Source organism: Cibotium barometz, chromosome 49 (genome assembly GCF_041138505.1).
Source record: "Cibotium barometz isolate CiBa-2024 chromosome 49, ASM4113850v1, whole genome shotgun sequence".
NCBI lineage: Eukaryota > Viridiplantae > Streptophyta > Polypodiopsida > Cyatheales > Cibotiaceae > Cibotium > Cibotium barometz.
In genome coordinates this window covers 39,459,731-39,474,699 of record NC_141094.1, presented here as the reverse complement: position 1 = coordinate 39,474,699, position 14,969 = coordinate 39,459,731, and the positions used below count along the sequence as shown (strand labels likewise).

The following is a 14,969-nucleotide window of genomic DNA, read 5'->3' as shown; positions in this document are numbered from 1 at the left end:
CGGGGGATACCCGCGTGTAGAGTATGGAAGGGGCCGCTGCGCCAAGTGGTGTGGAAAGCCTGGCGCCGCAAGATCGCTCGATCCGAGTCGCCCCGGATGCGGTCATACTGTCCTCGCAGGGTGTGAATCAACTCCTACCAGGGCGAGGCTGGCCCCGAATGAATCTGATAGCCTGGCTGTCCTGCTACGACTCGTATCCCAGAGCAGGCCCTGACGAAGTCGACCAAGCAACGGCTCCCCACGTATACATGCCCTCTGGAGAGAGGGGGGCCAAAATGCGCAGAATCCTCAGCCAAATCTGCTGCGCCTGTGGATAGTCCCATAGGCAATGTCTCTGTGTCTCCAATGGGTGGCCGCATCTGACGCAGGCCGACGGAAGGCCACTGTAGACAAGCCAGGTGCCAACTGCAGAGCCCCTATGGGCAACCAGCCACTGGAAAGTCGAGATCTTGCGTGCCTGTCGGCTAGCCCAAAGCCTGGTCCAAAAATCCTCCAGGAACTCCTGTGAGAGTCCCTGTAGCCGCTGATGCTCCGATGCAACTGGAGAGACCATCCTCCTCGCAATCAAAATATGCCTCCCCAGCCGAACAGTGTACTGGAAAAAGGTGATCTCTGTGGCCTCGGAGGACGCATAAGGATCATGCCACTCGTACTCGCCAGGGTCCCACTAGAGCCGGGCCAAGGGGCGCGTAGCATATGCCCATATGCACCAATCAGAGTCCACATCTGCAGGGTCTGGATCAATATGCCACTTCCGAGAAGCGGTGGCCACTACCCGTATCCTCTGAAAGATGTACTCTGCAACCAAAGGCGACTCCGCCTCCACTCTCTGAAGTCTGCCCTCATCCTGTATCTCATAGTAGAGGCATCTACCATCCTCAGTGCAAGCTCTGACAGCAATCAGGATCTCCAACTGTGTAAAGGCTCCCATCCACCGTGGGGCCGCTGGCTCGAAAGGCGTGAACCACTCCTCAGTGAGTGCCTCCTGAATGTCATCCCTCATAATCAGCCCCCTCAGAAGTGACTCAGCCTCTCCGCCTGGATCTCCTCCGAGAGGCTGCAAAAGGCCTGCCAATCTCCAAAACTGCGTGCTGGGCCTGGCGCCAATGGTCCCCAAGCTAGACGAGGCCGAGAACCCAACATATGACCATGCTCTGTGCGTATCGCGGGACTCCAGATGAGCAGCTGTCTGGCCCGCTCCTCATCACAAGTGGGAGGTCTCTGAGAAAGCCCCGATCTCAGCAGCTCCCAAGCTCGCAGGATGCTCAAGGCAAATCTGTCCTCCCATCCTCTACTGAGGCCTGTCCTCCTCATCTCTATGAAGATCCACCATATCTCTGGTGCCCAAGTGCCCCCTGTTGGGGGAGCTCTAGCCTGCGGCCGCTGAAAAAGAAGCTCCTTCCAAGGCTCAGCGCCTGGAAGTAGACCCGAACAATAAGCTTCCCCAACAAGGCTCTACTCTGATCAGCTGGATCTATAATGCCCAAGCCCCCCTCGGCCAGCGGAAGAGTGATAACTGCCCAAGCAACCTTAACCCGGGCCGGCTGACCATCCCGCCCAGACCAAAGAAAGTTCCTGATCAACCTCTGTACCTGGTTGATGCAAGAGCTCAAGAAGATCCAACAAGACGTGATGTACCACAGTCGCTAAAAGCACCTGATTTGTCACCACCACCCTCCCAGCCAAGGATAGCCGAGCTGTACTCTAATATAAAAGCTTCTTCCGAATGCTCAAAAGAAGCGGGGCGATCTGCTGCTCGAGTGACAAATCAAGTTCAATCTGGCATCCCATATACCGCACAGCTGTGCCAGGAGGAATCCATCTAAAACCCAGGTCTGGGCTCCATGACGGAGCGGGAGCTCTACGGATCCAAAAAGCCACTGTCTTGCGCCAATTGATCAATGCTCACGAAGCCACACCAAAAACCTGTAGCGACTGCTCTGCCCTCTGCAGATTGGCCTCCTAGCCATGCAGAAACAATCCCGTGTCATCAGCAAACTCAGAATCGAGCAGCTCCTCACCCTGGACTGGAAGCTAGAGTCCTCTCAAACCAACCTCCTCTGCTGTCAGATACATGCTCATAGCCTCTGCAAAGAAGAGAAAAAGGAACGGGGCGAGAGGGCATCCCTGACGGACTAATCTGGTCAACTCAAAACTCGGCCCCCGTCCTCCTGCCATCAACACCTGGCTACGAGCTGTGGAGTATAGAGCCGCCACTCCTCGAATCCAGTCTGGCTCAAAACCAAGGCGAAGCATAGTGCCCTCTAGGAAGCCCCAATCGACTCTATCGTATGCCTTCTCAAAATCGAGAAGCATCACGACCAAGTCCTCACCGAGAAATCTAGCTCGGGCCGTCGCCTCCCAAAAGGTGAAAATGTTGTCAAGGATACTGTGCTCCTTGACGAATCCTGTCTGGGTAGCATGAATCAACTCCCCAAGGAAGGGCTGGATCCTCAAACTCAAGGCCTTTGCTAGGACCTTGTACAGTGTTGAAGATCATAATAGGCCTCCAATGCCGAATATCATCTGACACTCCCTCCCCCTCGGGGATAAGAAAGATCAAGCCCTCTGAAAAGCTCTGTGGCATCACCCCAGTGTCCAAAACATACTGAAAGCCCCTGCGGAGGCCTGGCCCCAAAAGGTCCCAATAGCGCATAAAGAAGGCAGGCGTCAATCCGTCCTCCCCAGGGCAACTATGACGCAGGAGGACCCTCAAAGCCTCAACAAGCTCAGAGTCTGAAAGGGGCTCCCCCAAAACTGTGCGCATACGATCTGTGACCCTCCTCTGCACATGGGCCCACACAGTCTGTCTGCAAGCATCACGTGCCTCCGTGGCTAGCTCCGCTGAAAGCAGGTCTCTATAGAACTCAGTGGCGATGGCTGTAATCTCCCCGGGCTCAGTGGCTGACGATCCGTCCTGCCTCCTGAGCTGGCGTACTCTTGCTCGAGCATGGCGGGGTTCGGTGATCTCAAAAAACTCCCCAGTCACTCTATCACCAAGCTGCGTCCATTGAGAGGCCTGGCGATGATAGTAGAACTCATGTCTCTGCTCCTCTGCCTCTCTAACCTCCTAGCGTGCCTGGCTCAGCTGGGACGCCACCCACTCACATGTAGGCAACTGCTCCTGAAGACGCTGAAGCGAAGCAAGGCTACGTCTCAAGCGACGCTCCCGCTCTCGAGTCTCTCCCAGCCGTGTCAAGGCTGTAGCGTGCAAAAAAGAGCTGAGCTCGATGAGTCCCTGGGCACACTGGCCTGCTGCATCCAGGTCAGAGCTCTGGCTATCATGCCATATCCTCTCAATGTCCTCAGAAAGACTAGGATCTGTAAGAATCCTCCCTGGGATCCTCAACTACAAGCTGGTCTCCCGTGTTCTCTCCTCCAGTGTCAAAATAACTGGCGCATGGTCTGAAAAAGAGGTACCAGTGAGAATGCCAACGGAGCCACCACGCTCCCCGAACCTGTCGCCTACATAGAAGCGATCAATCCGTGATAGATTAGTCCCTCCCTGCCGGCGATCCGACCGAGAAAAACTAAGACTATCCTGAGAACGAGAGAAAGCCTCATGCTGCCATGCATCAGTGATCCGCAGTGTCATACAAAATCGCTCCCAAGCTACAAGCTCCGTGCCGTGCATTGTAACATGACTGCCTCCCACCCTATCGGCCAGGTCCTCAAGCATGTTGAAGTCTCCCCCAACACACCAATGTGCGGCCTCGGGCAATGCATCTGTAACAAGGGTCCAGAACTCTGCTCTGGCACTAGCATGGTTGGGCGCATAGACACTGAGCACACCAAAGTGCTCATCATGCATCCTCAGAATAACATACTGTGCTCTACCAGGCACAATGACCCACACCAAAGTGCTCATCATGCATCCTCAGAATAACATACTGTGCTCTACCAGGCACAATGACCCCGCGATCCACAATGGCCTGCCGCCATACATCCACAATGACCATACATACTCCTCCCTGCCCACCCAAGGGGCCAAAACCTGCAGACCAAAATGTGTCCCATCTACCAAGCATCACCGACCCATATCTCCGAATCTTGCTCTCACTCAAATGGTGCTCCTGCATCATCAGAATATCAATACTGTCCCCACCCAGGCATCTCTGAAGCTCCTGCCTCAAGCAACCACGATAACGTACATAGTGTGCGCCGCCAAGGCCCTGTACATTCCATGAGATGATCCTCATGGATGACCTGCTGAGGTGGAGGCTGTCTCAGCCATACGGCGGGCCTTCGCAAGCGGCTTGGATGGAGAGTAATCCCCATCCGAGTGGCTACGAATCTGCCCACCCAGTGGTTGTGTCCCATAGCGACTGCCTCCCACTCGGAGAGAGAAACCTCATGTATGCATACACAGCCAGGGTCTCGTGCTAGGTCTGCCACTATGCGAACCACCAAATGTCGAATCCCAGAGGCATCCGCACTCCCGATATCAAAGAAATGTGCCAACTCCCAGAGTCGGCCTATCACATCTGTCATCTCCAAATCGCTCACATGGTGAGAAAACTCAACTGCCTTAGTCTTCAACATACTAAGAGCGAGATCCAGCGTCCACTCCCGGTCGCTGGTGCCGCAAAGAGGGAAGGAGAAGGCCACCGCTGAATCAAGTGCCTCCTCCCCTCGGGCCGGAGGTATCACCACATGAACTCTGATGGGTGCTGGCTCATGGGGACCCTCCGCTCCAAAAAGGCGTGTGAAGGAGTAGTCGAAAGCCTCCGAGCGCTGTCTAGTGTCAAGACTACTCAGCCGACTGCAGATAGAGGATATCCGTGAAGCACGAATCGGCATGGTAGGTCTCCTCTTCGGTGCTCGAGCAAGGTCGGTGCTCAGTGCCCGCCGGACTGCAGGTAAGCGCCAGGGAACTGCCAGTGCCTCCCGGGGAGCTGAGGCGAGCGGAGGGGGAGGAGGGGGGGGAGAAGGGGGTGGGGAAGGAGCCGCTGAAAAAGCGGGAGCGGGAACGGGAGGAGGCGAAGGTGGAAACGAGACGGGAGGGGGGGACGGGGGAGGGGGGAGGGGGGAGGGGGGGTGAGGGCGAAGGGGGGGTGCTGGCATCTCCTATGTCAGAATACGCAGCGGAGATGATGACCAGATCTGGGAACACGAGCAAAACGCATGCAGAAAAATACAGCACAAGAGAGAGAGAGATAGAGGCGTGTAACTCTGCTCTATATACACAAGAAGATCTCGGAGTATGATACAAAAATGGTATGGGGACTGGGGGCCTATTTATATGCCCCCCATCAGCAGTTGTAGGGCAGCCGACTGGACACAAAAATCCTCCACGACTGAATAATCACAGTCGGCCAGCATCAAAATGGGTCGGCCAGCATCAGAAGAGTCCCACGACTCATGCAGTGCAGTCGGCCATGTCACAGATGCAGTCGGCTAGGCTCAGGGTCCTCCTGCCACTACTAGACTGCCTCCCATGCCACAGAAAAATAGGAAAAATATCATGTGCCTGGAAGCACCACTATCTAGAATCCACTCCCGAGTATCCGTTGTTGCGGAGAATCCTCCAATCTCCTCCCTGCCTGAAGAAAATGAAACATCGGTGTCCACCACCTCCAGGTGCACAAAAGCCGGAGACTTCATGATTGCTGCTGAGGAATCTTCACCCTTCTCGGTCTTCCGCTTGGGACACTGCCTCCAATAGTGGCCTTTCTCGCCACAATCATTACAGGTCCTCTCTGCCTTTAGTTTCTCGCGGTCAGTAAACGGACTTCTTCTCAGAAGACTTCTCCGACGAAGCCTTCCCTTTGCCCGTGTTACGGCCTTTCGACCGTTGGCCAGTTAAGGCCTCCGAACCTCCACCCTGAGGAGGGTTCGTGAATCGTTCCTCCTGGTCCAAGACCATGGGCACAAGCTCCTCCCACGTGATGGTCTTGAGCCTGCCACCACTGGTAATCAAAGATGAGTAAAATGTTGAGTACGAAGAGGGCAAATGTGACAGCAACGTGATGGCCATGTCCTCTGACGATATCTCCTTCCCAGCTTGAAGAACTTCCTGCTGAAGAGCCTGCAGCTTGTTAATATGCTCCCGCATCGTCGACGACTTTGCAGGGTTCATAACCTGCATCTGTACTTCCAAGGAAATCCTCTTCATGGGTGATACCCTGTTGTAAAGAGAGGCCAAATGCTGCCATATACCTCTGGCCAGCGTCATATGCTTTACATGATTGATTACCTATGGTGTGCAGTTGAGGAAGATAAACGAACGGACCCTGGCGTTGACACGATCCCACATCTGTGTCTGAGCCTCCCGGTCCTTTCGGATCGACGGTAACTCCCCTTCCTCTACTTCCGGCCGTGGAACACCAACGACGACGAAATCAGCGAGGTCGTAAGACTCTAGTAGATTCCATCATAACCTTCCATATGTCGTAGTTGCCCCCGTCCAACTGACGATCCACCGGGAATGTGGGGAGTGTCGGGATCTTCACATGCCTCTCGGCCATCTCAAACAGATCTACCATTGCGGGGATGTACTCTGAAAAGGGTGGGTGGGTGGGAACAAAGAAGAACTAATACCTGCAAGTGACTGTCCAGCAAATCAGCCCGCCGTCCTCTTGCTTCTCCTCTTCCCGAACAGTCCCGTACGGTCCACCAATCAGCCACACAACAATCCCCCTCTTGCTCACACAAATCCCAAGAACTATCTAGAGCCTAGGGCTCTGATACCATGTCAGAATACGCAGCGGAGATAATGACCAGATCTGGAAACACGAGCAAAACGCATGCAAAAAAATACAGCACAAGAGAGAGAGAGATAGAGGCGTGTAACTCTGCTCTATATGCACAAGAAGATCCCGGAGTATGATATAAAAATGGTATGGGGGCTGGGGGCCTATTTATATGCCCCCCATCAGTAGTCGGCCTGCTGTAGGGAAGCCGACTGGACACGGAAATCCTCCCACGACTCATGCAGTGCAATCGGCCATGTCACAGATGCAGTCAGCCAGGCTCAGGGCCCTCCTGCCACTACTAGACTGCCTCCCATGCCACAGAAAAATAGGAAAAATAGGAAAAAAATACGGAGTGGGGAAAAATGATAAAACACCTCATAAGGGCGGACACACCCACAACAAAGGCCCTGGTGTATAAAACTGAACAGGAGATGACTTCTAACATCCTGATCCTCAACCTGCGTTGGGGTCTCCTCCTGGAGGGGAGCAAAGCTGTTCCTCACAAGAACCCAGTGATGCGGAGGCTGTGACTGCTGCTGTGTCGGTCTCTGGGCATACTGTTGTGGCTGTCTCCCTCTATGGCGCCCCTATCCAGGCTGCCAATCCGAGGTCTCTATGGGCTGAGCAGGTGTCCCGGAGGCTGCCTGCCGAGCCGCATCTGTGGGCGGGCCATCGGGAGTCTGCTGCTGCGGTAAAGGTCGGGGTCTTCTGCGAGGGTAGGCCTTGGCCAGGTGGCCGACCTGCCTGCATATAAAACACTGGTTCGGGAGCCCCGAAAACTCCACTCTCTGATCGATCCATCCCCCCCCTATCCTAGGTAACTGAATGACCTTCGGAAGGGAGGAGATGTCAGGAACCAAAACCCTAACCGAAGGCCAGCTGCTCTAGCCACCACTGAAGCTGCTGTGGAGCCAGTCTCAAGCACCGAGCCCACCAATGATCCTATCCTAGAAAGGAGTGGAAGGTACTCGCGACGAAGTCCAGGAAAGCAAATTGTAACATGGAATAGGCGCTCTCCCTGCTCAGCCCCGCTGCTGGGTCGAAACCATGCTGCCAAGGTCTGAAGAAGGCTCGAGCGCCCCTGATGTCAAGGGGACTCATGGCTAGGACCTGGGCCACGCTCTGGGCTGTCTCGAACTCAATCTGGTAGTGTCCGCGGCCCAGTAACTAAACGTCCAGAATCTTGTCCACATCTGCAAGAAGACGGGCTTGGAGAAGATCCCTCTACTGGGGCGGGTGCCAACTATACGGCAGATGGTGGAATGTGCCTGGAGGCATTCCACCTCTGCGGCGAGGCTCGCTTCCTCTTCTAGCGAAAGAGAAAGCCTAATGGGGGTATCCTCAAGGGCGCGCGAGGGGGCTGCGAAAGAGTCCCTCTAAGGTGAGGCTGGAGGAGCCTCCATCAGAGTCTGAAGCTGAGTCGAGGGCGAAGTGATAAACGGGGGTCCTGCAAGAGCCAAGCTGCCCGAGAAAACGGAGCGGGGAGGGGAGGAGAGGGAAGAGCGGAAAAACCGAGGGGAAGGAACGGAAGACAGAGGGGGCGGAAAAAAATAATAATAATAATTTTAAAAAATAAAAATTAAAAAAATATATTAAAAAATAAATAAATAAATAATGGGCGGAAGACAGAGGCGGAGAAGGGGGAGGGCAGCGGGGAACGAAAGGGGGGGCGGGGAAAAGCGCGCAAGGGGGGGGCAGCAGGGAACAAAAGCGGGGGGCGGGGAAAAGCGCGCGAGGGGGGGGAGGGCGGGGGGAGGGGGGGGGGGGGGACGCGGAGGAAAGGGGGGAGCGGGGGGCGCGAAAGAGACTGGGGCAAGCGGGCAGGGGGCAACGGGCGAGAAAAGGGGAAAGGGGAGGGCGGAGGGCGTGAGACACACAAGGATGCGGAGGGGGGGGGTGCGAGCAGGCGAGGAGAGGCTAAGTCACGAGGGCGGGGAGGGGGGGGTGCGAGCAGGCGGCAGCTCGAGCAGGGTGAGGGGCGAAGGCTTCAGCGAGCAAAAATTATAACTACATGGGATTCTTGCTTTAATCACTTTCTAATTGCTTGCTAATCATGTTGATTCTTGCATTTGATCCACCATATCACATTGCTGAAAATTCAACTGTTGCCAACTGTATCCCCAATAGAGAAACCTTCCATTTTTATATGGCTTTCTAAAAATTCAATAAGCTTGTATGCATAAAAGGTGGTCAACCAGGTCACCTTCGCCGTGATCAACACCCAGCAGGTTGGTGCGAAAACTCTCCTGGCGGCGGCTCTTGGGCGATGCCCTTCATCATTTCAGCGTACCGTTTTTTTTCTTTCAGTCGCCAGGCGACGACTGTAGTAGCTGCCGCACCTGCCCGCACTGTACTTGACGTACATTACCTACTGAAACCGTACCGGCTGTACCCAATCCAGTTGTGCCAGCTGCTAGCCGCCAAGTACTGAACCTGAACCTGTACCTGCCGAATCTGCCTTGGCTGATGTACTATACCTGCTGTAGGACTGTACCTGCCGAATCTGCCTTGGCTGATGTACTGTACCTGCTGTATGACTGTGCCTGACTGTCCGTGCTGTACTTGCTGTCCCAATTGCAAGGTATAGAGAGGCCAAAACATCACAGGCTGGAACCAACCGATGGCTGCAACAAAAAGGCTAGTGAGCAAGAGCATCATACGTTACATGTGAACAGGTGCAAGGCAACCGGTGCAAGGCAAGGAAAAGAAAAGCCTGTATGGTCATTGAAGCTGCTGATAGGCCTTGCATAACAAGGTGGTGGATGGTGAGAAAGAGAGCATCATACCCTGTTGAGGCTGGGAGTCTTTCCAAGAAGAGTTGCAGAGTATTCAGTTTTGGACATCTTCCCTACTGCTGATCTGGGAGATTCTCAAAGAGGCTACAAGGTAACCAACTGTTTCGGTCCTTGGTGGTACATCACCTCCTGTCGGGCCTTCTCCCAATCTTGCATTGATCAGGTTCAGCGGTTGATCTGCAACTTTCTGTGGGCTGGCAACGATGGGAGGCCTGCCCAGGCCGAGTGTTACATGCGCGGAAGTTGATCGTGGTAATGCACAACAGGGCCTTCTTTATACCTTTATGTGGTGAGATCTTTAGCATCCAATTCACAGATTAGAGAGAGAGAAGAGAAGCAGACAGCACAGTATTGTCTCTGGTAACACATTCCAAAGGGTTTAATGGGCATAATTAATAAGCAGCCTTAAGGCTTTAAATCTTGAGAAAATGAGTTGGTTGAAAGCTTCATGGCACTTTTAAGGCGTTAAGCGATTGGGCATGCAGCTCAAGACAACAAGATATACCCCTAAGTTGCAGAGCGCCTGGGTCCAGAGAGAAACGCTAGTTGTATAAGCTCTGCACAACTGGGGTTATCATAGCCCTGGTTTACCCAGACACACCTATTTGTGCATGGATTGACAAAAAGAAGACCCAAACCCTAATTGTGCAGTGATTGCCAAGAACAGAATACCAATTATGCAGGGATTGCAAAAAGAAAAAAAAAAGACCCGATACCGCAGGTACTCAGAGAAAAAAAAAACAACTATACAGAGACCAAATTTTCCAAAAAGTGAACGGAGGTCACCATGGCCAGGGATCGCAAAGCGAGAAAAAAAAAAGCCCAGCTGTAGAGAGACCAAATTTGTCCAAAAAGTGAGCGGAGGTCGCCATGGCCAGAGCTCGCAAAGCTTGATTTAATATACAGAAAACCTTGATTTCTGCCTTTTCTCTTTTCTAGTTTGCGTTGTTTATTTCTTTCTTTTCCTGCAAGAAAAGGAGGTGGGGGTGTACCGCTGGTGTCGGAGCGCTCGTACTCCATAGTTTCGTTGGCGAGATCAAACAGGAGGGGAGGGCATGGCAACGTCTGGTCTCCTTAGTGTCTCGTGCAGCTGCTACTGCTGTTGTTGTTGAGCCTCTTGCTTAGTGTTTTGTTTGCTGCCTTCCTGTAGTGCTACTTTTTTGTATGAGTATGCTGTGTCTTCTTCCTTGCTCTTTAGTAAATGTCTTTTTGTCGTAACAGAAACAGCAAAAAGTGACCTTGCAAATTGCAATGGACCTTTTTACAAGGCTCCCCTTATTATATGCCACCCAAACGCCTTGCATTAATTAAATACAAGGTATTTGAAATTCTGCACCTTATGAAATGATAAGGTTTTTTAACCTTCTTTTTTGGACTGCTCAAAAAAGAAATCTTGGATTTTTGAGAGATTTTGCTTGCCAGATGTTAATTTGCATGTCCTCTTCCATTGCCTTGTGGGTTTTGCTTTGGTGCATCTCCTCTCTGTCTCTCTCTCTCTCTCTCTCTCTCTCTCTCTCTCTCTCAAACCTTATCCCTCAATCCCTTACTCTGCTTGCAAGTCCCTTTCTTTGTAGAGATGACACAATCGCAAGCAAAAGAAGTGCCTATGTGTGGCTCTCTTCACATGCACAACAAGGCACATGGCTCTTTCTCTCTCACGTGGACTACCACAAGGGTAGCGACAAAGAAAGGGATGTTATCCCTCTCTCTCTCTCTCTCAATCAAAGAGGACATTCTTGTCTATGCTTCTTTCTAAGGGAGCTAGCATCCCCCACATTTTTTACTTTTTTTAATTGAGACAAGAAATTATTTTTTCATGCATATCAGAAGAGGGTTGCTTTGTTGAAGAGGTGGGCGTGCAATGCATTTTTAGGAATTTGCTCTCTCTCTCTCTCTCTCTCTCTCTCTCTCTCTCTCTCTCTCTCTCTCTCCAACCTATTCAAGCAAGCAACCATATCTAGCATGCAAGAATCTAATAGAATACATGCAAGCAAGAATAGAGCAAAGAAGAGCTCACAAGTATTCTATCGCAAGGAAATGAATATCGCTTATTAGTGTCAAAAACAAGTGGCTAGCTTTCACACTAGAGTGGCCAAAACTTTATAAATGCTCTCGACCACTATTACTAGTATTAAGCAAGTATATACACAAAGTTCTTAGACTTTCCCTATTTGACACTGAGCTCAACGTAAGGACACTTTTTATGTGTTTCAACACCGTCTTACAAAAGATAAGTGCCCATTCGTAACATGGCAAAGTGCTTCACGCTAGGCCCATCAAGTGAAACCATGTTAACCTATGAAGTGGTTAACATTCCCCCCTTCCTAATGGTGAGATCGCATCCTCGTGTCACCCAAGTTAGTGGTGAAGCTGCTATTAGGGTGGAGAGATGTGAATGGTCTAGGATACACCGTAAAGTAGGCATGAAATGTTAAGTGGTAGCGAGAACAAGATGCAAAGCTTTAGGTAGCCCGAGTGGTAGATAACTTGTCATGGTGGCATGAAAAAGGTATATGTCATGTATAAGTTTTCCATGTGGGGCCTCCTCCTATTGTGGAAGTAGCTTGGGCCCTACAAAAACCTCACTTCACTCGGTGAAGTTGCTGTCGGGGTGGAGAGCTGTGGATGCTCAATGATACACAGTGAAGTTGGTATGCAAGGTTAAGTGGCAATATGACCAATGCACAGCTGGATATAACACATATTGATGACAAGCTTTGGGTAGCCCTAGTGATAGAAGCTTGTCGAGGTGGCATGAAAAAGTTATATATGATGTAGAAGTTCTTTGTGTAAGGTCTCCTTCTGTTATGAAACTAGCTTGGGGCTTACAAAATCAGGTAGTTTGGTAGAAGTGAGCACCACAACTCACCAATGAATAATTTCTATGGAGAGATGATGATTAAAACTTTCTTGCCGCCCAATAGGTGTTTGAACCCAAAGCTTGTTACTTAGAGATTGGACTTCTTTGTGGTTAGCACATCGGCCATTGGTGAGGTTGGGTTGTGTTAATCGAAGTCGAAGCAGAGGTTGTAGATTGATGGTATCTAGGCAATGGGTCGTACCATGGGTCATGCTTGCACAGGCCATGGTCCCCCATATCCATAGATATACCTAGAGGGTCGGTGTTAATGAGGTTAGTTGGCAGGTGCATGTAGTTAGCACGTCGGGTTGTGTTAAATCGAAGTCGAAGCAGAGGTTGCATGTATTGAAGCTACTTGGATGTACTTGCAGATTGATGGTGTCTAGGCAATGGGTCGTACCATGGGTCATGCTTGCACCGGCCATGATCCCCCCATATCCATAGATATACCTAGAGGGTCGGTGTTAATGAGGTTAGTTACAGGTGCATGTGCACCTATGTGCCATGATGAGGTGGGAGATGTGAAAAAACTGTGATTCTCACAATGAAATATACACATAACATCATGCATGGGTAATGGGCTTGTGTGTGTACTCCTCCAACACAAAGATTTCTCCAATTCAATTGCTTTCTTTGAAGCTCTTTACTACTTTCCCGATATCCCTTTTCTTGGGGAGTCAAGGTCTTGAGATGCTGATGCGTGGCAGTGGACTTTTCCCATAGCTTCAACATGGAGTTGGGTGGCCCCTCTTGCTTGGTTGATTTGGCATTATCAAGCACATGGGATGGAGGCTCTTTAGATCACTGACTAGTGTGGCTAAGAAGAGGCCATGGAAAGTTCCTGTAGATTTGAGGAGGGTCTAGGTAATGGGTCTTACCATGGGCTATACCATCCATGGCTAGGCTAATGTGGTCCCCCCTATTCAGAAATGTAGGCTCACAATAAGGCTTAGAGCAAGTGTTTGAGGTGGGCAATGCCTATTCTTGTTAGATATGTCTACTAAATGTAGATCTTGTGTGTATATTACAGGTGTTGTGCATGTGCAATGGGCTAAAGTTGTGCCCAGATAGAAGCTCCTTCCAGTGAAAACTCCAACACACCACTTTCTTCAACACCACTCATTTGTCTACTTTCGTCAACACTCATTCATCTAGTTGAACACTCATTTGTTAGCTATCTTCAACACTCATTCGTTTGCTTCCTTCAACTCTTATGTATGGTTGGGGATAAACAATTGAGTGTTTGATCTGTAACAAGGATAGCCGATAAGGCATAGTTACAAACGAGGTTAGGTTTTCCATTATCATGGAAAACTGATATGGCATGTATGTTGGTAGAGGTCGCAAGTTGTGGGTGATGGCTAAAATGGATCTGGGCAATTCATTCCCACAAAGTTCAACAAATTCTATGTGTGTGTGTGTATGCATGCACACACACATATATATATTGGGTCAAAAATCTACAATAGTAGGAGATGCATTTTCCATATATATATATATATATATATATATATATATTGAGTAAAAAATCTACATAGTAGGAGATGTGTTTTCCACCTCCACCATGACTAGAAATTGACAAATTGAAGTTTGGGTTAGAAATTGTAGACGAGGACTTTCATTTGTTTTCTTAGCGTGCTGCTCAAACTAAAAAGAAAGAGAGAGAAAAAAACAAAAAGACCTTTCCTCTTACCACTAAGTACATAAAAGTCCGAGTATCTTGAGACTGAACCATAGTCATAGGCATGTGACTAAGATCAGTTCAAGTGTACATAGGCTTATTACTAACCTCTAAATTGGCCTTACCTTCCCTCTTCGTGGCATAAGTTAAGTTCACCCAGTCATAACCAACAAAAAAACAAATATGCATGCATGTTTGTTTTTCAAATCCATGTTTCATGTTATTTTTACAAGGAACATTTTATGGGTTGAATTGTTTTTCATGCAAGTATCATAAGACTTGGCCTTCAACTATTATCACCTTCTTCGGCAAGTGGCATCGACGTATCTGCACCGACATATTCTAAGGACATAATCTGAACCACGAAGGGAGGCATGTTAACTATTGCCAGTGTAAGGAGCATTTTGGTGATGCTGCCTGCACGTGGGATTAGAGACCCAACAGAAATACATGATAGGTGTGAATATGAGAAGGAGTAGCTATATGTAGCCCTTGAATCCTGATAGTATGTAGTTTGCTAGAAGTTGAATGAGTGCATCTAGAAAGGGATGAGAATGAGCTATGTTCATGATGTCCATGGTGATGGTACATAGAGATATACAACTGACACCCATATGGAAACTGTTCACATGGTGACAGAGGTCTATTGGGGATGTGAATCTAAAAGAAGATGGCTATGAATGATCATAGGATGCTTGTGACATGAACATGTAGGGGGTGTGAGAATGTATGTAAGATGTTGCTACGAGTGTCCCATGATTTAACATGCACATAATCATGATGCATTGCTATGTGCATCCAGTTTCCATGAATAGGTGCTAGTCCACTTCGCATTAGGAAGAGGAGTCCTCAGTCAGGGAAGAGTAAAAGAGAAGTGTTAGTTAGTGAAGTTTCTAATTTAGAGTGCATCCATCTCTGGAGGAGAGGGGAGGAAAAAC

At 50.1% G+C, this 14,969-nt stretch overlaps 1 protein-coding gene across 1 annotated transcript in view; it reads right to left on the bottom strand.

Moving 5' to 3' along the window:
* Positions 1-10,835, bottom strand: part of LOC147610568 (protein EMSY-LIKE 3-like) — a 68,918-nt gene extending 58,083 nt beyond the window's left edge. Inside the window, exon 1 of the mRNA XM_086785915.1 lies at positions 10,483-10,835. Coding sequence (XP_086642041.1) covers positions 10,483-10,510 — 28 coding nt within the window. The 5' untranslated portion in view covers positions 10,511-10,835. The remainder of the gene's footprint in view (positions 1-10,482) is intronic.
* Between the last annotated feature and the right edge of the window lie 4,134 nt (positions 10,836-14,969).